General features: G+C 44.5%; 2 protein-coding genes across 3 annotated transcripts; one reads left to right on the top strand and one right to left on the bottom strand.

The window, feature by feature from the left end:
* The first annotated feature begins 14,522 nt into the window (after nucleotides 1–14,522).
* Nucleotides 14,523–18,319, top strand: LOC146578331 (nuclear factor 7, ovary-like). Its single transcript, XM_085258507.1, has 2 exons — nucleotides 14,523–14,576; nucleotides 14,678–18,319. Exon 2 carries the CDS (start codon nucleotides 14,695–14,697, stop codon nucleotides 16,078–16,080), a length of 1,386 nt encoding a protein of 461 aa, XP_085114633.1. The 5' UTR covers nucleotides 14,523–14,576; nucleotides 14,678–14,694; the 3' UTR covers nucleotides 16,081–18,319.
* A 3,924-nt stretch (nucleotides 18,320–22,243) lies between these two features.
* On the bottom strand, nucleotides 22,244–26,205 carry LOC146578330 (interferon-induced protein 44-like). Of its 2 annotated transcripts, XM_085258671.1 has the most exons (8): nucleotides 26,164–26,205; nucleotides 25,722–25,757; nucleotides 25,524–25,541; nucleotides 25,410–25,427; nucleotides 24,202–25,282; nucleotides 23,803–23,971; nucleotides 23,378–23,478; nucleotides 22,244–23,265 (listed from the first exon to the last, which is right to left on the bottom strand). In XM_085258671.1, the coding sequence occupies exons 5-8, from the start codon at nucleotides 24,286–24,288 to the stop codon at nucleotides 23,101–23,103; spliced, it is 522 nt and encodes a 173-aa protein (XP_085114797.1). In that variant the 5' UTR covers nucleotides 24,289–25,282; nucleotides 25,410–25,427; nucleotides 25,524–25,541; nucleotides 25,722–25,757; nucleotides 26,164–26,205; the 3' UTR covers nucleotides 22,244–23,100. The 2 variants fall into 2 exon arrangements, with proteins under 2 accessions (XP_085114797.1, XP_085114806.1); XM_085258680.1 differs by lacking the exon at nucleotides 26,164–26,205 and having other exon boundaries at nucleotides 25,524–25,550; nucleotides 25,722–26,138.
* Between the last annotated feature and the right edge of the window lie 44 nt (nucleotides 26,206–26,249).

Genomic DNA, 26,249 nt, shown 5'->3' with positions numbered 1-26,249 from the left:
AGCCCTCACATTTAGATTTATGTGGTTAGAATTTCACTGTATGTTTTTTGTGTAACCTTTTCATGCTTAGATAAGGTATGTGTATGTGTCAGTATGACCTCGTGAAATAAAAAACAGCTTAGCTAGGCCTAACAATGTTTCACTTTGTTATCTGCTAGCCGCTTTGCTCAGAAGGATGAAGCTCAGAGCCAGCGCCAGGTGCTGCCCTGGGAAAAGATAGTGGGAGTCTGTTCAGCAACAGCGGGGGTTGGACAAAAGACTGTTGTAACTGAAAGATACACAGAGTTTGTGCGATGTTATAAAAGGTGTACTGCGATGCCCCAGGTCAGAGTGCTAATAACTTAGACCTGTGATGTTTTGATGTGTGTATCCCTTTTCCTGCGCACAGTAATAAATAGCTTGACCACAGCCAACAATCATATGACCCCCTATGAGCAAGCACTTTGGCGACAGTGGGAAGGAAAAACTCCCTTTTAACAGGAAGAAACCTTCGGCAGAACCAGACTCAGGGAGGGGCGGGGCCATCTGCTGCGACCGGTTGGGGTGAGAGAAGGAAGACAGGATAAAGACATGCTGTGGAAGAGAGACAGAGGTTAATAACAGATATGATTCAATGCAGAGAGGTCTGTTAATACATAGTGAGTGAGAAAGGTGACTGGAAAGGAAAAACTCAATGCATCATGGGAATCCCCCGGCAGCCTATGTCTATTGCAGCATAACTAAGGGAGGATCCAGGGTCACCTGGTCCAGCCCTAACTATATGCTTTAGCAAAAAGGAAAGTTTGAAGCCTAATCTTAAAAGTAGAGATAGTGTCTGTCTCCTGAATCCAAACTGGAAGCTGGTTCCACAGAAGAGGGGCCTGGAAACTGAAGGCTCTCCCTCCCATTCTACTTTTAAATACTCTAGGAACAACAAGTAGGCCTGCAGAGCGAGAGTGAAGTGCTCTAATAGGCTGATATGGTACTACAAGGTCATTAAGATAAGACTGATTATTTAAGACCTTGTATGTGAGGAGCAGGATTTTGAATTCAATTCTGGATTTAACAGGAAGCCAATGAAGGGAAGCCAAAACAGGAGAAATATGCTCTCTCTTTCTAGTCCCTGTCAGTACTCTTGCTGCAGCATTTTGGATTAGCTGAAGGCTTTTCAGGGAGTTTTTTGGACATCCTGATAATAAAGAATTACAGTCGTCCAGCCTGGAAGTAATAAATGCATGAACTAGTTTTTCAGCGTCACTCTGAGACAGGATATTTCTAATTTTAGAGATGTTGCGCAAATGGAAGAAAGCAGTCTTACATATTTGTTTAATATGTGCGTTGAAGGACATGTCCTGGTCAAAAATGGGAGGAAGTAGCACCAGACGGTATGTTTGCAAGATGGCAGCTGTTGATCTAACTCTCTCTTGAAGAGAGAGTCTTGTGGTTGTCACAATGGAGAGTAATTCTTCAGATTAGCAGTAGGTGGATCACAGCTTCCCGATTTCAATTAAAGTCAAAAACACAAAAATCACAGGAGAGCACAGAGAGTGCACTGTGGTCACGCCAGAATCGAATCCATCAAAGTTACATGGTTTATTAAAATAATCAAATTACAGCATTTAGATTTATGTTACACTACTTAACTGCTTAAGCCCACTTACGATGAAAATGTAAAAAAAATCTTGTTCATGACCTGTGTAGTATGTTAACACTATTGGAAGTAAAATTAACTTGAACTCCAATTTTGAAAACACAACTTTCTTTCTTTTTAAAGCTGACTTGTATTATGAGTATGAGTCTGCGGTCTGGGAGAGAGTCCTGTAACTCTCTGTCTGAAAAATACAGTAAATAATGTCCAATGTTGAGCAATTAATTATATAGTTACTTCTTAAAAAACGTTACTGAGTTATGCAAACAACAAAGTTTTTTGCAGCTGTTTATCTAAAAATAGAGCCAAGTCGTTTTTTTTAAAATAAACATTTCAAACTATTTACAGAACAATCAGCTGCTCTGCATGAAATCTGATGCCACACAAATTATTTGTGCCACTCCAAAAAATTATTTCTGTCCACTATGAAATAAAGGAGAACAACAGCCTAATACCTGCAGGCCTGACAACAGGAGACGTATCACTGCTGTAACCCCTGTAACATTCAGCAGTCGCCTCATTCTTCTGACACGCACAACAAAACTATATTGACTACACTACACACTAACTACACAAGATTTGCGCTAAATGTTGCAAATCTCTCACATCTCAGAACAACGCTATCATTCCTAAAACTTCAGTTTCTTAACAACTAGATGCCACGTTGCCATATCATTTTTGATTGGTCGACATGGTACATTTTTCCACCAATAGGAAAGGGTGGGGGGGTTTTTGGTTCTGTTTTTGCTCACAGGCGGAGGGTGCTTTTGAGCGCTTTCCTCATAAAACACCGTTTTTACCGTTTCTTTCCGCAGTAAATATAAACAAAGACAGTATTCAGGAAGAAACCCAAACATTGCATATATTTTTATCACAACTCTGGTTTTACGTGGCCTATCAACACAATTTAAAAACTGGTATAAAGTCCACACTGTTTCCGTCAATTGCTCACATCTCCAATGGTTGTACACGTTGTCATTAACTCACTTCACTCCACATCAGCCACACTGCTTTGCTAGCTAAAACACCGGTGTCGGCACATAAGGACACTGTCAGCTGCTGTGTCCTAAAACGTCGGCTGCATCCTCCGCAGGCCGCATTTGAAAGCCGATTATGTCACAGCCATGCGACGAAGGCTGTCCCAATTCATCGACTCCTTCAAATGCGGCCGACAAATGCGTCCTTCATTTCCCCGAATTTGAAGGATGGGTTGGGTGTGTCCTTCGTGGCCCACCATATCCCAGAATTCATAGCGCGGCCCAGCCAAATTTCAGCTGCCAACAACTGCTACTAAGTTTTAAAATTAGTCTTATTAATCTTTCTGGGTCACAAAATAAACTTTTAACATATTTTCAGGCGAGAAAGTATCTGTGTAAACATCAAATATCTGCTTGGTTTATCAAGACATCGCATATTTGCAAAAGTGCGCCGACATTTTCGGAGATGTCTGTTACCCACCCGCTCGATAGCAAGCCGGGGGGGGGGGGTTCAATGGTCACTCCAGCCGGCGAGAGCAGTGGACTCCCGGCTTCATCATTTTCAGACCCCCGCTTTCGCTACTCAGGTTAAACATGATATATAAGTCACTTAAAAATTTAATTGTTTGCCTATTTTCTGTGTTTTATTTGTTCCGGAGTAAATCGGTTTGGCTGAGATCGAAGTTATTAGATTATCAGATTAAATAAAACTTTATTAATCCATCGGGTGGGTTCCTCCGGGATTTTCACACAGCTGAATAAACGTCAAACAGAAAACTGATTAAACCGAAGTGTGAGATGGTCGATAATTTACGCCAGTGTCCTGTTATATTTTAGATAGCAAGGAGCAGATGGCCGTGTTTATTAAACTCAACCGAGACAGCGGTGACGCAAATCTGAAGGCTAGACCGTCCCATTTCACAGCGTCGCACTTCCGGCCTTCTCTGTCTTTGAAGAACCCGGCCCACGTAGAGCGCGAAGGCCGGGTCCTCTGAAGGATGCAGCTGACGTTTTGGGACACAGCTATAGCCTGTCAGCTACGTTGATTAGCTGCGTATATACGAATGTGAATCGCTTCATTGGCTGGACTATGGGATAAGGTGGCATCGTTCTAATCCCATACGGGAGCAGCCAGTAGTGATGTGCGATACCACTGATTTCCTTTCCGATCCTATACCAAGTGTAAGAGCCAATTAAAGGTTAATTTTATTGGTACTGGTAAAATGATTAGAGGAGAAATATATATGTTTGATGTTAAGAATATAATTCTAGTTGATTTTAAAATACTGTTTGTTAAATGTATAGAATAGAGAAGTGCAACATTCTAAAGCGCTTTTTAGTATTTTGAGCTTCCGGCGCACTGTAGTTACGTAGTTGAGGAGTTGGATAAGCTGGAAGCGACACAGTTTTTTGACCGAGTCTTGCCATGTAAACTAAAAGTGTCAATAAACATATTGTTTGCAAGAAGGATACTTGGACTTGCTCGCGTTTCAATGCATGTTGCCGGACTGACTCCTAACGGCGGTACAGAAGAGTGAAATAGGGACGGAGTGCCGCCGCTACACCAAGTAATATTCATGGTGGTATCGACGATACTGATCCGATACCGATTTGGATGCACACAAACGGTGAGAGAGAGTCCAGCGTTGAAACACTCTCATTTCTAACAGTCCAAGTGGTACTACAGCGATCATAGATGAAATCAAGCCCAACAAGCTTCATATCGTCTGGAAACGCAGTCTGCGTTCCAGCTGAAACTGAGCGAGGGAGCGATGAAATGCAGCCACTCTGTGCTCTGACAAACGTGCGCGGCTGGAAAGCGAGCATATTTCCAAACCGAGAAAAGTAATCTGCTCCCTTGGGATTACCCTCCTCCCCCTTTTGCGAGTGTGGACGCTTCAAATAAATTAGCGAGCTCTTTTGAAAGTTCACAGAGAATCTGATCAGAATCAGAATACTTTATTGATCCCTAGGGGAAATTATTATTTTTTTTACTGTGCTCCATTAAATACAAGTCAGAAAATAAAGAATACGTAAGAAAACAGAGTTAATCTAAGAGAAAAAGCAGGAGCGACTGCAACAGGCTGCATGCTGGTTGGCACATGCGCACTGAACCCCAGTGTCTGAATATGTGACAGAACCAGTGACAGCTGTGTCTCCGCCTGCTCTCTGGAGCAAGCTACAAGAGCCCAGTCATCTAGGTAGGCTAAGATGCGGATGCCTGTCTCTCTCAGGGGTGCTAGCGCTGCCTTGGTACATATCGTAAAGGTGAGGAGCGAGCGACAGCCTGAACGGCAGCACTAGGTATTCGTAGGCTACGCCCTCGAATGCAAACCTCAGAAACTGCCTGTGTTTCGGGTGTATAGCTACATGAAAATAAGCATCTGCAAGATCGATTGTTGCAAACCAATCTCCCGGGCTGACCGCATTCAAGAGCTGTCTGAGTGTTAGCATCATGAACCTGTACGTTCGTAGATACGTGTTCAAGACTCGCAGGTCGAGGACGGGACGATGCCCTGCCCCTTTTTTCGGAACAACAAAATAACGGCTGTACCAACCTTTGTCTGTCTCCGAAGCGGGGACCACTCGTATTGCTCTTTTCTGCAATAGCGCCTTTATTTCCTCTCTGAGTATCATGGCCACCTCGGTGTTGAAAGTCGTCTTTACGACTCTTTGGAAACGAGGTGGATTGACCTGGAACTGCAACCAGTGACCCATGGCAATGGTTTGCAGCACACACGGAGAGGGTGCGCGAGTGCACCACTGAGGGAAGTGAGCAGCGTGCCGGCTGACCTGCAGCACCGTCGGCGGGGCGTTGTCTCCCCCCAGTGTGTCTGCAGGGGACAGCATCACCTGCCTGACCTAACTCATTCTGCCTGCAGACTGAGCATTTGTGACTGTTTGAGAATAAACAACACTCTTTATCGATTGTAACATGGAAACATGTTGTCATGCGCCGTGCCGCGCGTGCACAAAAGGATCCAGACGCAGACTCAGCGCTAACAGAAAAAGACACTTTATTATAATAACGAAAGGCGACCAACTAGGGAGCAAAACGAGGAACTAAAAACCCGGGGAAACAATGACATGAGGAAGCCGGGATCGGGACCATGAGAGGCTGCAATAGAAAGGGGAGAGGATTACTAGAGAGTCGGGAAGTGGGGAAAACACATCAGGACTGAGTCAGAGTAGGGGGGCTTACGATAGAGCAGGACAGTGGGAGCTCGGGAGGGAAGTGTGGCAGTCCGTGAGCAGGAAGTCCGTGGGAATAGCGAATGGGCCAGATGATGCACCGAGTGATCCAGTTGAGCCGGAGGACAGGCAGGTGGCAGACGCCGGACGCCGGGTCGAAACCTGGACACAAGTAGGCGGATTAAACACAGTTCCAACCAGAAGTGAACGCACGCTTTCGTGGAAGTCTAGTTACCACTGTGAGGTGAGTAACGGACTGGCGTGGAGCATCCGTCAGCGCCGGGTCAAGTAGCTCTTCATGTAACCACCGCGATGGAGAGCAGGTTTATGGCCCAGCCCGGGGGTGTGGCTACCCGAGCATCATGCATTCCACAGGCACAGGACCACGGACCATGACAGTGGCCCCCCCTCAAGGGTCGCCCCTAGGCGACCGACCGGACTGCGGCCTGCAGAGAGAAGCACGGAAGTCAGCGACGAGGGACGGATCCAGAATGAAGGAACGCGGAACCCAGAGGCGGTACTCAGGACCGTACCCCTCCCAGTCCACTAGGAACTGCCACCCCCGCCCACGCCGGCGCTCAGCCATGATCCGCCGGACCGTATAGGCCGGGTGACCGGCGATAAGCCGGGCGGGAGGAGGGGACTCGGACGGAGGGCACAACGGGCTGCGGCGGACAGGTTTGACCTGGGAAACGTGGAACGTGGGATGTATGCGCCAGGAAACAGGGAGCTTGAGCCGAACTGCCGCTGAGTTAACAACCGCATCAACTTCATACGGGCCGATGAAGCGGGGGGCCAGTTTTCGGGATGTCACGTGCAGCGAAACGTTTTTGGCAGCTAGCCAGACCCTCTGCCCCGACCGATATTCGGGGGGTGGGGGTTCGACAGCGGTTGGCATGGCGTGTGTGCTGTTCCTTCGTCCGCAGGAGAGCTTGGCGGACCCTGAGCCAGACCCGCTGGCAGCGCCGGAGATGATGCCGTGCAGAGGGGACTGCAAGATCGAGTTCATTTTCAGGGAAAAGTGGAGGCTGGTAACCGAGGGAAGCTTCGAACGGGGACAAACCAGTGGCAGACGAGGTAAGTGAGTTATGTGCGTATTCCACCCAGGGTAGATAGGTGACTCAGGAGGTGGGGTTTTGGGACGCTACGCAGCGTAGCGCAGCCTCAAGCTCCTGGTTAAGCCGCTCAGTCTGGCCATTAGATTGCGGATGGAAACCCGAGCTTAAACTAACTCTTGCGTCCAGAATGGAACAAAAGGTCCTCCATACTTGTGAAGTAAACTGCGGGCCTCGGTCTGAGACGATGTCAAGGGGAATACCATGGAGCCGGAACACGTTCTCAATTAGGGCTTGGGCTGTGTCAGAGGCGGAGGGTAGTTTTGTTAGCGGGACGAAGTGAGCGGCTTTGGAGAACCGGTCGATGATGGTGAGGATGACGCTCTTTCCCGAGGAACGAGGAAGACACGTAACGAAATCTAATGAAATATGAGACCAAGGCCGGTGAGGAGTGCTGAGCGGGTGGAGCAGGCCCGCTGGGTGCTTAGTGGATAGTTTATTGCGGGCGCAAACAGCGCAGGCAGCCACGTACTCCCTCGCATCTTTTCTTAAAGTCTTCCACCAGAAATATCGTTTGAGGAGATCAATGGTTCTACTCACGCCAGGGTGACATGAAAATCGTGCAGTGTGGATCCAATGAATTACCGCTCCACGGGCGGCAGCGGGGACAAAACGCCATCCAGGCGGTCCGGTACCTGGGTCATGGTCGCCCGGGAGGACCTGGCGGATAACCTCCTCAACATCCCAGGAGAGGGCGCCCACCACACAGGTTGGGGGGAGAATGGTGGTTGGTGACGATGTTTCCGTGTCTGGGGAGTACTGACGGGAGAGCGCATCTGGCTTGACATTCCGTGAACCTGGGCGATACGAGAGAGTGAAGTTAAAGCGGGTAAAAAACAGAGACCAGCGGGCTTGTCGGGAGTTTAACCTTTTAGCAGTCCTCAGAAAAATCAGATTCTTATGGTTCGTCCATATGAGAAAAGGCTCCCTCCAGCCAGTGGCGCCACTCCTCCAAAGCAAGTTTTATGGCCAAGAGCTCCCTATTGCCTACGTCACGATTTCTTTCAGTAGGAGTGAGCCGGCGAGAGAAGTAGGCGCACGGCTGGAGCTTACCTTGAGGCCCAGACCACTGAGAGAGAACAGCCTCGACTCTCATGTCGGACGCGTCCACCTCAACGATGAATTGTTTGGTGGTGTCGGGGTGGAGTAGAATGGGTGCCGAAGTAAACAATTCTTTTAATTTAGTGAATGCTGTGTGGGCCTCTGGGGGCCAGGTGAAAGTTACCTTAGAAGAAGTGAGGCGAGTGAGGGGCGCGGCGACGTGGCTGTAGTTTCGGATGAAGCGTCGGTAGAAGTTTGCAAACCTGAGAAAGCCTTGAAGCTTCTTCCGCGAATCCGGGACTGGCCACTCCAGAACTGCCTTGATCTTAGCTGGGTCCGTCTTCACCTGCCCTCCTGCTAAGATATAGCCCAAAAAGGAAACTGATGAGGCTTGGAAGTCGCATTTCTCTGCTTTGGCAAACAGTCTGTTCTCCAGTAACCGTTGCAGGACGCTCCGGACGTGAATGCGATGCTCCTCCATGGTCCTGGAAAAAACGAGGATGTCATCCAAGTATACAAAAACAAACACGTTCAGGAAGTCTCGGAGCACACTAGAGTTTGAAAAACTGCAGGGGCATTTGTTAAGCCGAATGGCATAACCAAATACTCAAAGTGGCCCAGTGGTGTGTTAAAAGCGGTCTTCCACTCATCCCCCTCCCTTATCCGGACCAGATGGTACGCGTTTCGCAGATCCAGTTTCGTGAAAACGGTGGCTTCCTGGAGAGATCCAAAGGCAGAGTTAATCAGCGGAAGAGGGTATTTGTTCTTTACAGTGATGTCATTTAAGCCCCGGTAATCAATGGTAATCAACCGTCCTTTTTCCCCACGAAGAAGAAGCCTGCAGTTACAGGGGAAGAAGAGGGTCGAATAATACTGGCCGCGAGTGATAATTGGATATAGTTTTCCATCGACACCCTCTCAAAGCGAGACAGGTTGTACAACCGGCTGGAGGGCAGCGGGGCACCAGGTAGCAGGTCAATGGCGCAGTCATAGGGGCGGTGAGGTGGCAGAGAGCAAGCCTTGTCCTTGTTAAACACTTCCTGTAAGTCATGGTACTCGGGTGGGATGGAGGAAAGGTCATGTGCTTGTGTAACAAGTGGGGTCAGGTTAGCTGGTGCAGCAGGAACTGCTGATCTCAGGCAATTAGCTAGGCAGAACAAACTCCAACTGGCGATCTTGCTCCCTGCCCAATCAATGTGGGGATTATGTCTTTGCAGCCACGGGTAACCTAACACGAGCGCGGTGTCGGGAGACGGGAAGGTAAAGAATGAAAGTGATTCGTTATGATTCCTGGAAGTGATTACTTTCACAGGCGCAGTCTGATGGGTGATGTAAGCAAACACTTGTTTATTCAGCGCTGACGCAGGGAGGGGAGGTTCCAACAGAGTGAGTGGTACTTCCAGCTCTTTAGCCAGCTTCTCATCTATGAGATTTTGCTCCGCCCCAGAATCCACTAATGCGCTGCATGTAACAGTCTTTTTGTTGGTTACTATGGCAACGGACACAACTAATCGGGGTCTAATAGCATTTAATGGGCTGCCCACCCGTATCCCCGAACCTACCGGTGAGCTGGTCCATTTGGGCGAACCGGGCAGCTGGCGATGCGGTGTCCCGGCTTCCCACAGTATAAGCAGTCCCCGGCCCGAAAACGGCGTTCCCTTTCCTCCGGCGAGAGCCGAGAGCGCCCGATCTGCATCGGCTCCGGCGGAGACAGTGAGCGAGCGCACGCCGCTGGAGAGCTAAATGGGGGCAGGGGGGGGTGACACGCGAAGTTCTGGGTACAATACGGGTTTCGGTGGCTTGGACTGCCGTTCAGCCTCTCTCTCCCGTAGACGCTTATCAATTCTACGGGCGAGTGACACCAAATCCTTGAATGATTTAGCTGCCTCGTGAAACGCGAGCTGATCTTTCATCTGATCGTTCAGGGAGCGTAGGAAAATGCCCCTTAGGGCCGAATCGGGCCAGCCAACAGCGGCTGCCACTGTGCGAAACTCCACTAAATACTCCGCAACACTACACCGGCCCTGGCAGAGCGCCACTAGCTTTTGAGCAGCATCATCCTCGGAAACTGGCGGGGAGAAAGTTGCTTTGAATTCTTCGAGGAAGTCATCGAAGTCGCAACTCTGTATCGAGTTAAAAGATACATAGGCTTCAGCCCACGCCAACGCCCTTCCACCCAGCAGTCCCACAAAGTGGGAAATCTTGGCCGCGTCAGTGGGGAAGGCGAGTGGCGAGCGACTGAAGAAAAGGGTACACTGAAAAAGGAAACCCCACACTGGTCCAATTCGCCGTGGAAACACAACGTCACACAACGGTATGCCGGGGTCGGGCTGTTTAGCGTGCATTTCTCCCCGTTTCCCGCTAAGCTCTTGATACTGATCCTGAAGTAAGAGAAGCAACTGATCGTGTTGGCCGAGCATGGCACCCTGCTTATTAATAGCTGAACGTATTGGGTCTGCTGGATCCATTCTGGCCAGTCCGTACTGTCATGCGCCGCGCCGCGCGTGCACAAAAGGATCCAGTCGCAGACTCAGTGCTAACAGAAAAAGACACTTTATTATAATAACGAAAGGCGACCCGGGAAAACTAGGGAGCAAAACGAGGAACTAAAAACCCGGGGAAAAAAATGACACGAGGAAGCCGGGATCGGGACCGTGGGAGGCTGCAATAGAAAGGGGAGAGGATTAGTAGGGAGCCGGGAAGCGGGGAAAACACATCAGGACTGAGTCAGAGTAGGGGGGCTTACGATAGAGCAGGACAGTGGGAGCTCGGGAGGGAAGTGTGGCAGTCCGTGAGCAGGAAGTCCGTGGGAATAGCGAATGGGCCAGATGATGCACCGAGTGATCCAGTTGAGCCGGAGGACAGGCAGGTGGCAGACGCCGGATGCTGGGTCGAAACCTGGACACAAGTAGGCGGATTAAACACAGTTCCAACCAGAAGTGAACGCACGCTTTCGGGGAAGTCTAGTTACTACTGTGAGGTGAGTAACGGACTGGCGTGGAGCATCCGTCAGCGCCGGGTTAAGTAGCTCTTCATGTAATCACCGCGATGGAGAGCAGATGTGTCGGTGATGGCCCAGCCCGGGGGTGTGGCTACCCGAGCATCACACATTTCGCAGGCACAGGACCACGGACCATGACACATGTACATTCATACATTTTGTTGGAGGCACCTTTTCTGGGACACAACAATGAAAAACAGCGGGAACACTCGATGTGGTCACCTGAACATTTAGCACACCTGAACAGAGGGTTACCTGAGGCATTTTGTGTGCAGATGTTTTGTGCTTGGGAGACATTGTTAGGAAAGTGCAACACCTTCTGGGGCTGACAACCTGAACAGAACTTAAGCGGCACCTCTTGTGCGGCAACAGAGGGGTAAAAACAGCGTCTCCCTGCTGCTAGACCCCCTCTCCACTCTAAGCCACAGCTAGGAGGGCTGAAGCTTCTTCCTCCTGGACGTCAGGTCCCGCCGGGGGCCCGAGGGTGGGCCTTTGCTCCAGGCTGACTGGCGTGGAGCTCGGGCCGGAGGATGTGCTCTCGCTGGTGGCACACCCACTTCAGCAGTGGGCGCTGGTCTCTTGCCAGTCATTAGAGGAGTGGCGGGCCTGTGAGAGCTGGCTGCGGGCTTGGGCTGACGTCTGGGGATGATGTCGCGCAGAGCTTCCATCTGCTGAAGCCCGTCAGCGCTCCTGCATGGTTCCGGCTCGTCATCGGCTAACCCGTCAACATATTCCATGTGGTCAGCCCAGCTAATTGCAGGGACATCGACCGGAAAATCCTCGTCTTTGGACTCAGAGAAAGCTGGGGCTCCAGACTCGGAAAGGTGAGGGTCTTGCCTTGCGACAGCCGAGCGTCCCAGCACTTTTTCCACAAATGTCACCCGTCTTTCCAGGGTCGAGCGCCGGAACTGGCGACAAAACGCACAGGCTTCGGGCTCCGTCAACGCTCTCCGAGCATTGACGATCCCCAGGCAGACAGGGCAGGCATTGTGCTAGTTGCTGTCGTGCAAAGAGAAAGGGCATCCCTGAGGACAGGGGCGATCAGAAGATTTCTGCTTTGCTCGCTTCGGTTTGAAGTCCATAACAAAACACAAAGCAAAACACTGCACGGGAAAAACTTGAAATAAGCGCTCCACGGGCAGCCTACACACCAACTGCGCGGTGGAGGCTAACACCAACAGGGGCAGTTAAGCAAAGTTCAAGTCTGCAGACAACGGAGCTAACTAGCAGCAGTTAGCTAGCCCAACTCAGCAGAGGTGTTCTCGGCGAGTTGAAGAGCGTAAGAACTGAGGGATGACTGTGATGACAGTGGCTATATGTGTCATCACACGTCATCTGCCTTAAAGGCGTGAATAAAGGTTTCTTCAGCCAGGACACGTGAAGGAGCGTGATATCCCATATATATTAGAGATGGCACGATACCACTTTTTATGTCCGATACCGATATCATAAATTTGGATATCTGCTTCCAATACCGATATGAATCCGATGTAGTGTTTTTTAATCAACAAAACTGTTTTTTTAAATATCTTGCTGCATTTTGTATAAGTTGTATAAGTTTAAAACAACAACACTACACTAAAGCTATTCTGTTATACCTGTATGCAAAAAAAAATATTTCATAGTTCAGCAATACTGATCAATCTAATAAACTTAAACCATCCTCCCTATTCTGGTATTTTAAAGAGTACTTAACGTAAATATTAAGCAACCTAACTAATAGGGTTCCAACTCCCAGCAACAACAAAAATAAATAAATAAAAAATAGGGAACCACCCCTCACGCTCCACCTCATGATGCTTAATCGACCTAATCAACCTTAAATTGATGCAGTCTGGAAAAAAAATGCACAGAAATCAATTATTTTACAAGAAATATTAAATAGATTCAACATCTTTCTTCAACAAAATTGCAGACTGCACAGATGGTACCTTCCCAAAGGAAAAAGTACTATAGCTTACTAGGGTATATATATTAGACTTAATAGTTACTATATACAGTAATTGACTTCTATTCATTTTACATCAAATTAAAACTTTGGGTGTCAGATAATTATTTATTAAAAGCTCGACATTTTAAACGAGAATAAGAAATAAAAGTATGTCTTTGTGCCCCCTTTTCCCTGTTAATATCTATCGGCCCCCCTGGCTAAACTTTGCTAGATCCGCCCCTGCACAGTTACCAGCGTCAGCTATGTAGAAAAAGATCCTGGTGTAGAAAGTAATATTAAATACATTCTAACAACAGCTTATCAAGCTTAAACGTGCTGCTGTTTTTTATCCACTGGTTTCCTCTTTCTGGTGCAAAGTGGACCAAAAACCAACAAGAGAGACGGACAGCCGATCAGCTGATCATTAAGCAGTTTCATGATTGAAGTAGCAGCAAGAAGAGGTAGTGCTTGTTAAGCTTAACGCAGGAATGCTTTACAAACATTCAGAGATGGACTTACACACTTGCTTTACTTCTCTCAGGGATGATTTTGTCGGAGATGAAATGGCGGTTTGCTAACGAAGCTCCAAAACTATCCAGACCACCGACAGGCCACAGCCGCTCTATCACGTGATGCATACTGCTCCGACCTGCTAACATTCTGAGGCGAGTTACGGCGTGTTGCAAGTTTTGTGAGGTGCTTTCATGATATTTAATGGATCGGATTACATTTTTTATTTTTCTCTGATATCCGATCCAGTAATTTAGGTCAGTATCGGACCGATATCGATACGTAATATCGGATCGGTCCATCTCTAATATTTATGTGTTATACCGAGTGAATCGACTGAAAGGTAACTGTCTGAACAAAGCTTTGTTATGTTACTTTTGCACTATGATGCACATGTTGTTATTACATGACTTAATAGAACTCCAGATATTCCAAATATTCCTTCATCACATCTTCTTTAATGTTAATATTTCATGTTTAATAGTAACAAACAACATTTCTGACTAAAATAATCAATGAATGAATGAAAGTGTGTTTCAGAGAATAAAGAGGAGGACTTAAAATCAAAGGATGAATTCCATCTAGAAGTGTTGTTTGTATCAGACAGAATTTGATGTTGGTGTTGGTCTGATGGAAAAGTAGCTGCTGTTACATTAACTCGGGCATGGGGAAACTCCAGGCCTTGAGGGCCGGTGTCCTGTAGGTTTTAGATGTGTCCTTGATCCAATACAGCTGATTTACATGGCTAAATTACCTCCTCACCATGTCTTGAAGTTCTCCAGAGTAAATCCAACTGTGTTTGTGTGACTGCATTACACTCCCACTGCTGTGGAACCTGAACAATAACCAGAACAAAGTCTGAAATAAAAACTGCCAAGCAGCTGCACCACTGAGTCACAGTTTATTTTCTACGCTTAAGAAAAGGTTTCGTTTCTGATCTGCAACAAACGTCTGCACTCTGCTGTCACACTCACGCTGAATGATGTTCCGGCCTCTATGTCACTGAAATGCTACAAACCAGGAAACAGGATGTTGTTCTTCTTCAGTGCAGAGAGACGCACAGACGATCAGACTGAACTCAGACCAAACTAGCAGCTTCCTCTGAGTGAGTCCAGCTACAGGAGAGAAAAGTGGAAAACTCCAACACTGCTGCTTCAAGCTGCTGACGCTCCACACACTGAATGTGAGTTTGAGCAAAAACACGACTCAAAGTAAGTTTCAGTGAAGGTGGTAGAGGAGGGAGGGGAGCCAGGACTGACTGTACTTCCTGTCTGCTGCTTTCAGCTTCACTCACAGACTCAATGGCTTCCAGATCAGAGGAGGATCTCTGCTGTCCGGTCTGTCAGGAGGTCTTCAGAGATCCTGTTCTTCTGTCATGTAGCCACAGCTTCTGTGAAGACTGTCTGAAGAGACAGTGGAAAGAGACACCAACACGCGAGTGTCCAGTTTGTAAGAGAAGATCTTCACGGTCAAAACCACCTTCAAACCTGGCTTTAAGGAACCTGTGTGAGTCGTTCTTACAGGAGAGAGATCAGAGAGCTTCAGAGGCTCTCTGCAGTCTGCACTCTGAGAAACTCAAACTCTTCTGTCTGGACCATCAGCAGCCAGTGTGTCACATCTGCAGAGACTCAGAAAAACACACCAATCACAGAGTCAGACCCATTGATGAAGCTGCACAACAACACAAGAAGGAACTTCAGGAAACTCTGGAGCCCTTAAAGAAGAAGTTAAAGGTTTGTGAAGAAGTTCAAGTGAAGTTTGATCAAACAGCAGAACACATTAAGGTCCAGGCCCGACACACAGAGAGGCAGATTAAGGAGCAGTTTAAGAAGCTTCACCAGTTTCTAGCAGAGGAAGAGGAGGCCAGGCTGGCTGCACTGAGGGAGGAAGAGGAGCAGAAGAGTGGGATGATGAAGGAGAAGATGGAGGCTCTGAGCAGAGAGATAGCAGCTCTTTCAGACACAGTCAGAGCCACAGAGGAGGAGCTGAGAGCTGAAGACGTCTCATTCCTGCACAACTACAAGGCTGCAGTGGAAAGAGTCCAGCGCTGCCCCCTGCTGGATGATCCACAGCTGCCCTCAGGAGCTCTGATAGACCAGGCCAAACACCTGGGCAACCTGACCTTCAACATCTGGAACAACATGAAGGACATGGTCTCCTACACTCCTCTCATTCTGGACCCAAACACTGCTCATCCAAAACTCATCCTGTCTGAAGATCTGACCAGTGTGAGACGAGGAGATGAACAGCAGCTTCCTGATAATCCAGAGAGGTTTGATTATTCCTGCTGTGTCCTGGGCTCTGAGGGCTTTAACTCAGGGACTCACAGCTGGGATGTCGAGGTTGGAGACAGTACATGGTGGGCTCTGGGGGTGCTAGCAGAGTCTGTGCAGAGGAAGGGATACATTGAGTCTGGATTATGGAGATTATGGTTTTCTACAGGTAAATACTCAGCACGCTCACCATCATGTGAAACTGCTCTCTCAGTAGAGAAGAAGCTCCAGAGGATCAGAGTGAATCTGGACTGGAACAGAGGAAAGCTGTCGTTCTCTGATCCTGATACTAACACACACATACACACCTTCACACACACTTTCACTCACAGGATGTTTCCAATCATTAACACTGGTGATAAAGTGAAGGTGTTGCCGTTGAAGGTGTCAGTGTCAGTGCAGCAGATGAGTTGAGGATGATGATGTTTCTAATGTTGTTTCCTGTCAGTGAGTTGAAGCTGTTAAACTGCAGCTGTCCTCCTGCTGCCTCGTTGTTCCAAAGCTCTTTGTTTCTCTTTTAGTTCTCACTGTTTCTTTCTGTTTCTGCTGTCCACCTTTTCACATGGAAAATCATTTCACTGTTTCTCACTGAATGACTCCCCAAACTAGATTTGAAATTCTATCAAGTTTCTAATCATTACCAGTGTTGGGAAGGTTACTTTTAAAATGTATTCCATTATAGAATACAGAATGCATGCCCCAAAATGTATCCGGTTGTTCAGTCTGACGTCACTAGCCGTGTCTGGGCCTAAACTCCGCTGCAGGTCCATATATCAAACGATCACTATGGCATTACTGAGAGTTGAAAAACTGTCTTAAGTCTTTCATCTTTAATAAAATGATCAGCGTTCTGCTCTACCAGGTGTAACAATTGAGTTTAACATCCAGGCATCCATGAAAACGGAATTTATGACATTTAACGGAGTTAGAAGTTAGCAGGGAGTTAGCTCGCTAGCTTCTATCTAAATACAATATAGCATGTCCTGACTGCGGGGTTTTGGAAACAAATTAAAACGTACAGCTCTGTTATCACTTCCAGCATAAATGAAGACAGAAAATTAAACAGCAGTGACGTTTTTAGAGTTACTGAAGTTGGGCTAGCTGGTATATAATGATGTGCTACATGACCGCTAGCAACACAGCTATGTTAGCATAATATAAACAAGCTAACTTTTTTTCCACTCGATAAAAGTTAACGTGAGTGTTCTCGGTGGTCAGGAACAAATGTAATCGCTGTAAAAGGACCAAACTTCAGCCAGGAGAACAACTGAGATAATCCATCCACAATACGAGGTTAGTCATTCATATACTGCTGCATGGGCTGGGCTGTAGTTACATCCTAAGGTTTTAAAAACTGAGCTTAAATAAATGATTAGTGGTAATAAAAGCCGAGGGAGGTCAACAGTGATCACTGACTGTTTTATGAGCTTTTTGAGATCAAATAGAAGAAAATACATAACATTAAACATGTTAACAACACAAAAGCCATATTAAACGCAGACTACTTTAGGCCCGGAAGTAGGATTCATCGCGTCATCACTGAACAACCGGATTCTGTAACGTATTCCGTTATGTTACTCAATGACAGTAACGTATTCTGAATACTTTGGATTACTTAATATATTATCATGCTTTTTACAACAACGTGAATGTACTATTGCTGTGTGATTTATTACTATTACTGAAGGTCCGCGACTCTGAACTGTAGTAAAGGGACCTCTGACTAATACGGCGGGGTCCCTGTCGGCTCGTAGCCGAAAAATAGCTTTACTTTGTTGTGTGGGTCAACTTTTCTTGCGAGAGACAGAGAGAGGCGTTGAAAGGCTGCTCCAACGGAACTTATTGTTTTCGGAGGAAAACACGAACACGGTGTACAGTCGAGTCTTAATAGCTTACTTACAACTGGGCTCGTCAGGCACTCTTCTTGGCTGAAGTGGTTATTATTATATTTACATGCTTCCAGCTCCCATTTTTCCTCGAGGACAACTCGTACCTTTCCACTCCCCTTTTTCTCCCTCCTCGAGCTCACAGACCCATAATGTGTATGGCAGTCCATTCTCCCTGCAGCACTGACTACACTGCCCATGATGCTACATTCTTTAGAGCTATGCTTGTAGCATTCTGCCTGTTAGCTTAGCACAACAACAACAACAACGAAAAGGCGCTCTCTCACCCAGGAAACACACAGTCGCAGAGAGAGAGAGAGAGAGAGAGAGAGAGAGCGTCGTAACCATGGCAACCGTAACGCTGCCGCCTGGAACAACAGAACGTAGCTGTCAAACAAAACCCAAACAGTCCTGACCCGCGACAAAATGAAACAGGAAAGTACCGCAGTGTAATCCATTTATTTCAACAAAGTAACTGTATTCTGAATACCAGCTTTTTAAACGGTAACTGTAACGGAATACAGTTACTCATATTTTGTATTTTAAATACATAACGGCGGTACATGTATTCCGTTACTCCCCAACACTGATCATTACAAGTGATTCATGTTTCTATTTGATGTGTAAATGGAGATGATTTAGTTTGCTGGGATATGGACTGACATGTGTTGAATGGGAGGAGCAGTTTGTTGTTGTCTTCTTGTCTGTTTATGACAACAATAAATATGTTGTTGAAACAATGATTCATGTTTAACTCCATATATGAAATGTTTCTGCTCTTTGAATTCTGTTTGATTAAAGACTTTCTTCATGACACAAATGAGATTTCAGTGTATTAATAGAACTAAATAAGCTCAGAGTTGAAAGGCTGGAGTATTATGTACGTGCTTCACTGTCAGGATCTTCAGGGGGATTCAAAGGGAAACATCAAACTGCTGTAATGAGATAAACTAGTTGGGCTGAACACACTTATCTGTAGTTTGTCTCCATCCAGGATCATCAGAATATAATGAACATGTGTGAAGAGCCACAAAATGCTGCTGCCCTCTCAGCATGATGAGCTCCAGCCTTTGTTAGCAGGACAACAGGAAACATGAGACAACTTTCAGAGACAGTAACCAACTGTGGCCACAAGATGGCAGCAGCTGATCTGAGATCCTTTATTGGACAGAAGGACTCTGCTCTGTGACGTCATCAGAGAGACGGCCTTCACTCTGATAGAGCTGACGTCATGTCTGCCCTGCGATGATGAAAGCTGATAAACACATTGTTATTGATCCATGAAATCACCTCTGTCCTCTCAAGTGTAGCTGTTTACAGAGCTGAAGAAGTCCTTCATCATCAAAACAGACAAACATGTATTTCCTGTATTAAGTGACGTCATCCTCACTCTGACCTCTTACATACATTCTGTTCAGTTTTCCTGCTGCAGCAAAAAATGCTGCTGTTTGTCGATTCATTTCATTTATCTAAACTTTCAGCCACTAATTTTGCAGATTAAACAAACAGTTTCATTTAGTATGAACAAATCCTAATTTATAACAATAATAATGACAATAATAATGATAGTTTTATAAAGCACTTTCAATGTAGCAGTAGTAGTAAGTAATAAGGTAATAACTTCTTAAAGATCTAATCAAGACATTATTAAATGAACAACAAGAAACTTGTTTAGAGTGTGAATGTTACACAGAAAGCATTTAAACAAAAAATAAAACTGAACAAGGTATGTTATATAAAGTGTTGTGAAGGCTGAGATAGAAAAGAACCAGCCCAGTTAAAACATTCTTAAGTAACAACCTGAGTAGAAGGTGGAGAAGTAACAGCTGTGGTTTTCAAAAGATGATTATTTCCTGGTGTCACAGAAGAAAAAGGCTAAGCAGCTGAATCTTGGACCTTTAAATCTAATAGTGTCATAGTCCTGGCTGGCCTGGAGTGTTCTTCCTTCTTTCTGTCTCTCTCCACCTCTTCACTCTTTCTATCTTTTTACTCTCAGGTGAAGTTGTGAACCATCTTTCTCTTGTTGGTCACACATGGCTCTTACAAGCTAGGTCCCTAACTTTTGCTAGCTGTTGAAGTTGTGGTATATCAGTGGTTAGAAATGCTATTATTGCTTTAGGGTTAGTTTAACACAAAGTCAGGACTGACCCAGGACCATTGCTGTGAGTCACACTACGCAGGGTAAAGGCCCTTTCACAGCGGACGTAGCATGCACTGCGCTCACCACTAAGAGCTGAGGATCCAAATTTTGTAGTGCTGGCTACGCTCTATGCTCTGTCATTTCTTTGTGTGGCAGCTCTGTGTGTACTAGATATGCCTGAATCTTGTTTTTGGAGTTTTACATTTGGGATTGACATGAACCATCAGCTGAAAGGAAGAAAAAATTGGGTAACAAAAACCAAAACAAAAAAACAATTGGGTCGTACTGGCAAGTTGAAACTCACACACAGCCAGGCAATTTGATTGTGGAGTTTTACAGGTAGGGTTTTGCTTTGTATATTTAATCAGGCCTTAAGAAAACAAAATGTAACTTCTTTTTATCTATAGATGCACAAACATAAAACCTTCAGACATTTTGGTTTGCAAGGTTAAAAAAGTTCACAACAACGCATTTGATTTACAAGTACAAAATATTTTTTACCATAACAAAGCCTGTTATTTCCTGGAAAAATGACTCAACATTCTTCCTTGGATTTCTGTGCTTCTGTGGATGATCAGCTCAATTCTCTGCTGCCCTTACCTGCCCAAACCCCGTGAAAGTTGATTAAAACACTCAAAAACAGGTGATCATCACTTTTATATGTTTAAGTGCATAGTGTGGATGATATCATAAGGCCTTGAGGCAATCAGATGTAAAACACAGTATTTATGATTTTTAAGTTGTAATGATTTCACCCGAACGCGACGGAAAGGTTCGAGAATTCAAATTCAATATGTGGTTCATTTTTTGTTACAGAAGCAGGAATTTTTTTGTCCTGCATGTGGAGAAATCTGCTGTTAAATCAGAACACATGAACACATCTGTACAGGACAGGCTGCATTCAAACCCATATTACTGTGTATCATGTGTCACTGTGTATAGCGCTTTATGACTGACTGTCTACGAAAACACTTTGCATGTTCTCCCCGTCTCCTCTGGTACTCCAGCTTCCTCCCACAGTCCAACGACTTGCACTTAGTGGGGATACGTTAACTGATCAATCTACATTGCCCATAGGCGTGAATGAAGAAGTAAATGTGAGTACGCAATGTTGTCTGACGCTGTGTGTTAGTATTAACCCCGATTCTTTTGTCTCCATGATAGAACAGAGAAAACTGACTCAGTGTGTTAAAGCATTTCTATTTCTTTTTATTCAATCATCTTCTGGAAGAGAGACACCCCTGCACAGCCCAAACGCCAGTTGCAGGATCTCTAACATTACAAGCTCAACATGTGTCTTATATGGTGTTATTTCTGTACTTTACACGTCACGCAGTTTCGATACCAACATTGCTTATATGGCAAAGGTCCTCTTTTCTGCGGCTTATCTATTAATATGCCTGTGCACTAAAACTTCCTGTGCAGCTTGTAATAACTTGCAATAACTCTACAAAAAACATGCAGTTTCCTGTCAGCCTGTGACCTAGTCTCAAAGCTGGCCTTCTTTTATACATAAAACAATCTAATGAGCGGATACGCATTAAAAATATTTCTCTATTTCTTAGCAACAGACTGGCGACCTGTCCAGGGTGTACCACGCCTCTCGCCCTATGACAGCTGGGATAGGCTCCAGCGACCTCCACTACCCTGAAGAGGATAAGAGGAAGCAAACAGATAGATGGAACATATTTATTTATCATTTTTTGTATTTTTTGTCTTTTAACTTCGACTTAGTCTCAGTATACAGGGAGTGCAGAATTATTAGGCAAGTTGTATTTTTGAGGAATAATTTTATTATTGAACAACAACCATGTTCTCAATGAACCCAAAAAACTCATTAATATCAAAGCTGAATGTTTTTGGAAGTAGTTTTTAGTTTGTTTTTAGTTTTAGCTATTTTAGGGGGATATCTGTGTGCAGGTGACTATTACTGTGCATAATTATTAGGCAACTTAACAAAAAACAAATATATACCCATTCAATTATTTATTTTTACCAGTGAAACCAATATAACATCTCCACATTCACAAATATACATTTCTGACATTCAAAAACAAAACAAAAACAAATCAGCGACCAATATAGCCACCAAACGTAAAAATAATCTTAATTCAAACCAATATAGAAATTATCTATTAGATTACATTAGTCTTGATACAGCCTCTGCCACCACATCAGATCAATTGCTCTGGGCTCCTTTGATCAGCTCCATCACCTAGTGGGGGTGGGGGTCATAGTTTGGTCCCGCCTTCACTGTTGTGATTGGTGTGGGGGTAGGGACAGGCTTAGGGCATCGGGGGGTTCCCCGGAGGCATCTTCCTTGGAGGGCTCAACCTGGGGTAGCAGTCATGGCCTATTAAGGGCTCTGTTGGCTCTTAGGTGACGGTTTCCTCGTGGCTGCGTGCAGCGGGGCTAGGGGACGGTCTGTGCTGACTGACGTGGGTTACTGACCTGGTAGCCTGGCTGCCCCGTGGTGGGTCCGTACGGGCGTGGGGTTGTGGGGGTGCTCCGTCTTCGGGCCGGGCATCCCCCCCCCCCACCCCCTGTCCCCTTCTGGCTGCCTGTGCCTCAGTTTTATCTCACAACTTAGACATTCACATTACTCACACCATCCCTCTTCTCAGCTGTTTTTTTCCCTCTTTCTTTCTCCCTTCTTTTCTTTTCCTCATTCAAGTCTGTCCAGTATTTAACAAGTGAAGATGAAAAATAAAATAAACAATAAAAGTTGAATCAAATAGACCATTACGGCAAGGCTGGGATGGTCCATTTGGTAAAGTAAATCCGTTGGGCATCTTTCTTTGCCTTTAGACAATAATTCTGATGGCAAAAGAGCCAAACGGGACAGGCAAAAAAAAAAAGAAAAAAAAAACCAACTTTCCCATGCGCCCAGGTCAAGTACGGGCGCCTAAGGGATTAAGTGTTAAGTTAAGACACCCTTAGGTTAACCTAAGGGTGTCCCTTTGGGCAGGGCCCTCAGCCAGAGCCCTGCCCGAACCCTGGCCTGTACTTTTTCAAGGTTTAATGCAAATGTATGGGACATTTATTTATTCTTCAGTGCACATTTGCATTCTAACATGCAGAGCTGGGTGATGGCTACACAAGCTCATTGCTGGAGTGCATGTGTGAAATTCATCTGCAAAGATAATGACAGCTTTATTTTATTTGATTATAGATGTTCTTCGATATATTTCTGTGATGTTAGTCGATATTAAAAAAAGGAAAAGAGAGAGATGAAACTTGTGTTTCTTTTCATATTAATCACACTCAATCATATCAGCTTTCCGTAACAACTTTCATGATTTTTATTTTATCTGGTAATTAACGTCACCCTGTGTGGAAAAAGTGACTCTTATTCTACTGGGATTATGTATTATTCATCGAGTGTATTACATCACTGTGTATGTCAGTTTATAATTTAGAGTCAATGAAGTCTTCTCCCAGGTCAATCATCATTCTCACTGCGCTCAGGATCAAAGTGTCAACATCGTCATTCAGTTCTGTTTCTTCACTGTAGTTCTTCACAGGAAGGATGAAGTTAAGCGGGATCCCCAGTTTTGAGCTCAGATCTCCCATCTGGTTTTTACAGAAACAAATGAATTACTGTAAGATCTGAGTTCAGGTTTGCAATGTTTCATTTACCCAGCCAGTATTGTTGTAATGTTAATTTTTTCCAGCCAAAATTCACCTTTCTCTTCACGAGCTTGCTTTTGTACACATTCTTCAGGTCCTTCTCAGTTTCAGGACAGGCCTCATCAAATTTGGTAAGAACAGCTAACTGGGGAATACCTGCAATATGAGATATTTTCTGATAAGTCTGGGGTTAACTTGACAAGAACTTTGACTATGCATACAATATGAACAAATACCACTCAAAAGCCTGTGAATCATTCAGTGAAATGTCTTCCAGCAGAGACCGTCCATATTTAACCAGGTATAGTTATAAAACTTCTCTTATCAGATGTTTTAAGACAAACAAGTCTAATGCAGAACTTCAGCTGTGTTTTTCATGCACATGTATTTGTTTTCTTTTACAAGTAAAGTGTTAGAATAAATAGCCAAGATGTTCTTTAAATGCACTGTAAGTCTGTTACACACTTAATCCCCTCTTACCCAAGTCGCTGGCTGCCTCTCTGATGATTTTCATCTTCTGTAACACTGAGCTGTTAATTTCTGTTGCGTTACCAGTGTGGACACAAACCAGAACATGAACTCTGTCCTCTGGAGAAGGTGAAGGGTTGTAGCCAGAATCAGAAGTGGACAATGGAGAAGCAGGGTTTAACTGCAATATGTTACAAAGATCCAGTGAACCCACACTCATTGTATAGTATAACAAGAATCTCATTAACAACATGAATGAAAGAAGACTGTGCAAATCTGTATTTTTTTAAAAAAAAAACCTTCAATAAATTAATCAATATATGATTTACTTTTTCTCTCACAAAATAACTTGAAGAAAATTTGAGAGTTTTACTTAAAGAATAAACAAAGTTCACAGTTTGATGATTGTACCTTATAACCCTCCTTCACATGTCCCATCATGGCCAGTTTGATGTCTTCCACTCTCACTCCTCGTCCACTCCCATCTTCCAAACCCATCAGGTCATTGAAGACAAATGGGTAAAACTGCCCTGTGTCTTTCTTAATGTTGTGGGTTTCATACTGAATGACAAAAGTTTACAAACAACTTGGAAGGAGATACGATTTGTTTTGAACATGATGTAAAAGTTTTAATTACTTATTAAATCTTTGACATGGTGTGTAGGCTAATATTTTACCATATGTTACAGTTTCACTTGTTAAATTTCCATGCCTGGTTCCTGTAAAATGGGGTTAAAAAAGTTTAATACATTGTAGATGTAGTTTTAACATGACTGATGAGGTTAAAACATTCTAACAGCTCTGTGAGGCTGCTTTTTAAACACAGCTGTTCAATCAGGAAAATGCTAGTTATGGGATGTTTTCTGTGACGTTTGATAATGCCTGTTATCAGAAAAGCATGATAACATTTTCTGAATGGGACATAAGGGATAGTAAAAATCGTCAGTTTTCCAATGCAAGTTAAATTTTGACCTCATGATGGAGCTATATGAAAAAAGTTAGATGATTACGGAAGCCACAGTAATTCATCCTGAGGAAAAACTGCATGTTTGAACTACATTTTTGTATATTACATTTTTAACAAGAGCATTAACATCCAGTGTAAGATCAAAGAATGCTTAAGGCGCTTCAGTAGACCCAGCGAAAGACACATTATTAACTTAAAATGCACGTATAGAAATTGTGTATGAGATGTGGCTAACAATAATAGGGCTGTGGTTGGCTGAGCAATGTTTGCAACATCTGATAAGCTTTTCTGTTCATGTGAGAAAATCAAACATCTCTTTTGCATTTTTCATAAAATAAAATGGTCGGTGAAGGGAACCCTTTTTTTAAATTACTTATTAGTACAGCCTTCCAAATGTATTGCAGTAGTTAGAGTTAAACAGAAGAAAATTGGTCTAAGTCAGCAACTGATATTCTCAGTCCTGTTCACAAGACTGGAAACTGTAGATTTACCCCCAAGATACTTGTCTCCACGGAGTTTTCAAAGCTGAAAATTGAATTGAAAAGCATTTTAGAACGTAAAAAAGATGAACTCTATTTGTAAACAGGAGAAATCAGTTTTGTTCAAAATAATCTGCAAATAACAGTAACCAATGTTCTAAAATGAAACTTACTAGGAGAAGGTGGAGGTGCTAGAAAATAAAAACAAACAACATGAAACACGCATTAGACAGGTATGTGCAAATTAATTGTAGAATTTATGTTGTTAAATTTATGATATAACTTACTAGGAAGACGTGGTGGAGCTGGAGATGCTACAAAGTAAAACATAGAGAAAGTAAAATACAATTTCAGTTTCCATTAATATTTCTGATTTTTTTGCAGTGGGAATATAACTGTGCAACAAAGACTAAAATTGCATTCTAATATGCAGCTCTTGCCTTATTCTGCAACAGAGAACAATTTCTTCACTATATACTACTTACGTGTAGGAGAAGAAGAGCCACCTCCCATTGCTAAAACTGAAGAAGTAAAGATAAAGTTAATATCAATCAATAACACACAAATATTTCAATGATCAGGTGCCCACACCCGAAAAAAGAAAAAGTTTATAAAATAATTATAAAGTTAAACTAAATGAGTTTAAAGCTTAAACGTAAAACCACAGTCGTTGCACAAATGTTGCCTTCTACAATAAATTCATTAAGGGAAGGAGGGAAAAATGCAACATTTTAGAGAGTAAGACTTAAAGTGTAGTGGCAATGATTTTACAGCATATGGTCTGCAGACTGAACTTTCCACTCACTAGTGTGGGATTTCCAAACTCCTGAGCAATTAGAAAAGTAAGAAAACACAATAAAAATGAACTGGTATGAATCACTAAGGCTCATTTTTAACCTGATAACATACATGGTAAAGAATTCTTACCTGTATTGTGATGCAGCTGCAGAGGCAAAGATCAAGTGAAACTGTTGAATGGAACAAAGTCGGTCTTATATAGACTGATCAGATCT

Source organism: Mchenga conophoros, linkage group LG3 (assembly GCF_057382185.1).
Source record: "Mchenga conophoros isolate Kocher_MC1m ecotype Shallow Benthic linkage group LG3, M_conophoros_male_GT1.1, whole genome shotgun sequence".
In the NCBI taxonomy this organism is placed as follows: Eukaryota; Metazoa; Chordata; class Actinopteri; order Cichliformes; family Cichlidae; genus Mchenga; species Mchenga conophoros.
The sequence above is the reverse complement of the archived record's forward strand: the minus strand, read 5'-3'. Positions and strand labels throughout refer to the sequence as shown.

Excerpts from the sequence above, each read along its gene's own strand:
- LOC146578331 (XM_085258507.1), top strand. The coding sequence starts at position 14,695 with ATGGCTTCCAGATCAGAGGAGGATCTCTGCTGTCCGGTCTGTCAGGAG.
- LOC146578330 (XM_085258671.1), bottom strand. The coding sequence starts at position 24,288 with ATGGGTTTGGAAGATGGGAGTGGACGAGGAGTGAGAGTGGAAGACATC. Across the intron at positions 23,972-24,201 it reads ATGTGAAGGAGGGTTATAAG|TTAAACCCTGCTTCTCCATT; the intron begins GTACAATCATCA and ends AACATATTGCAG. Across the intron at positions 23,479-23,802 it reads AGAGGCAGCCAGCGACTTGG|GTATTCCCCAGTTAGCTGTT; the intron begins GTAAGAGGGGAT and ends CTCATATTGCAG.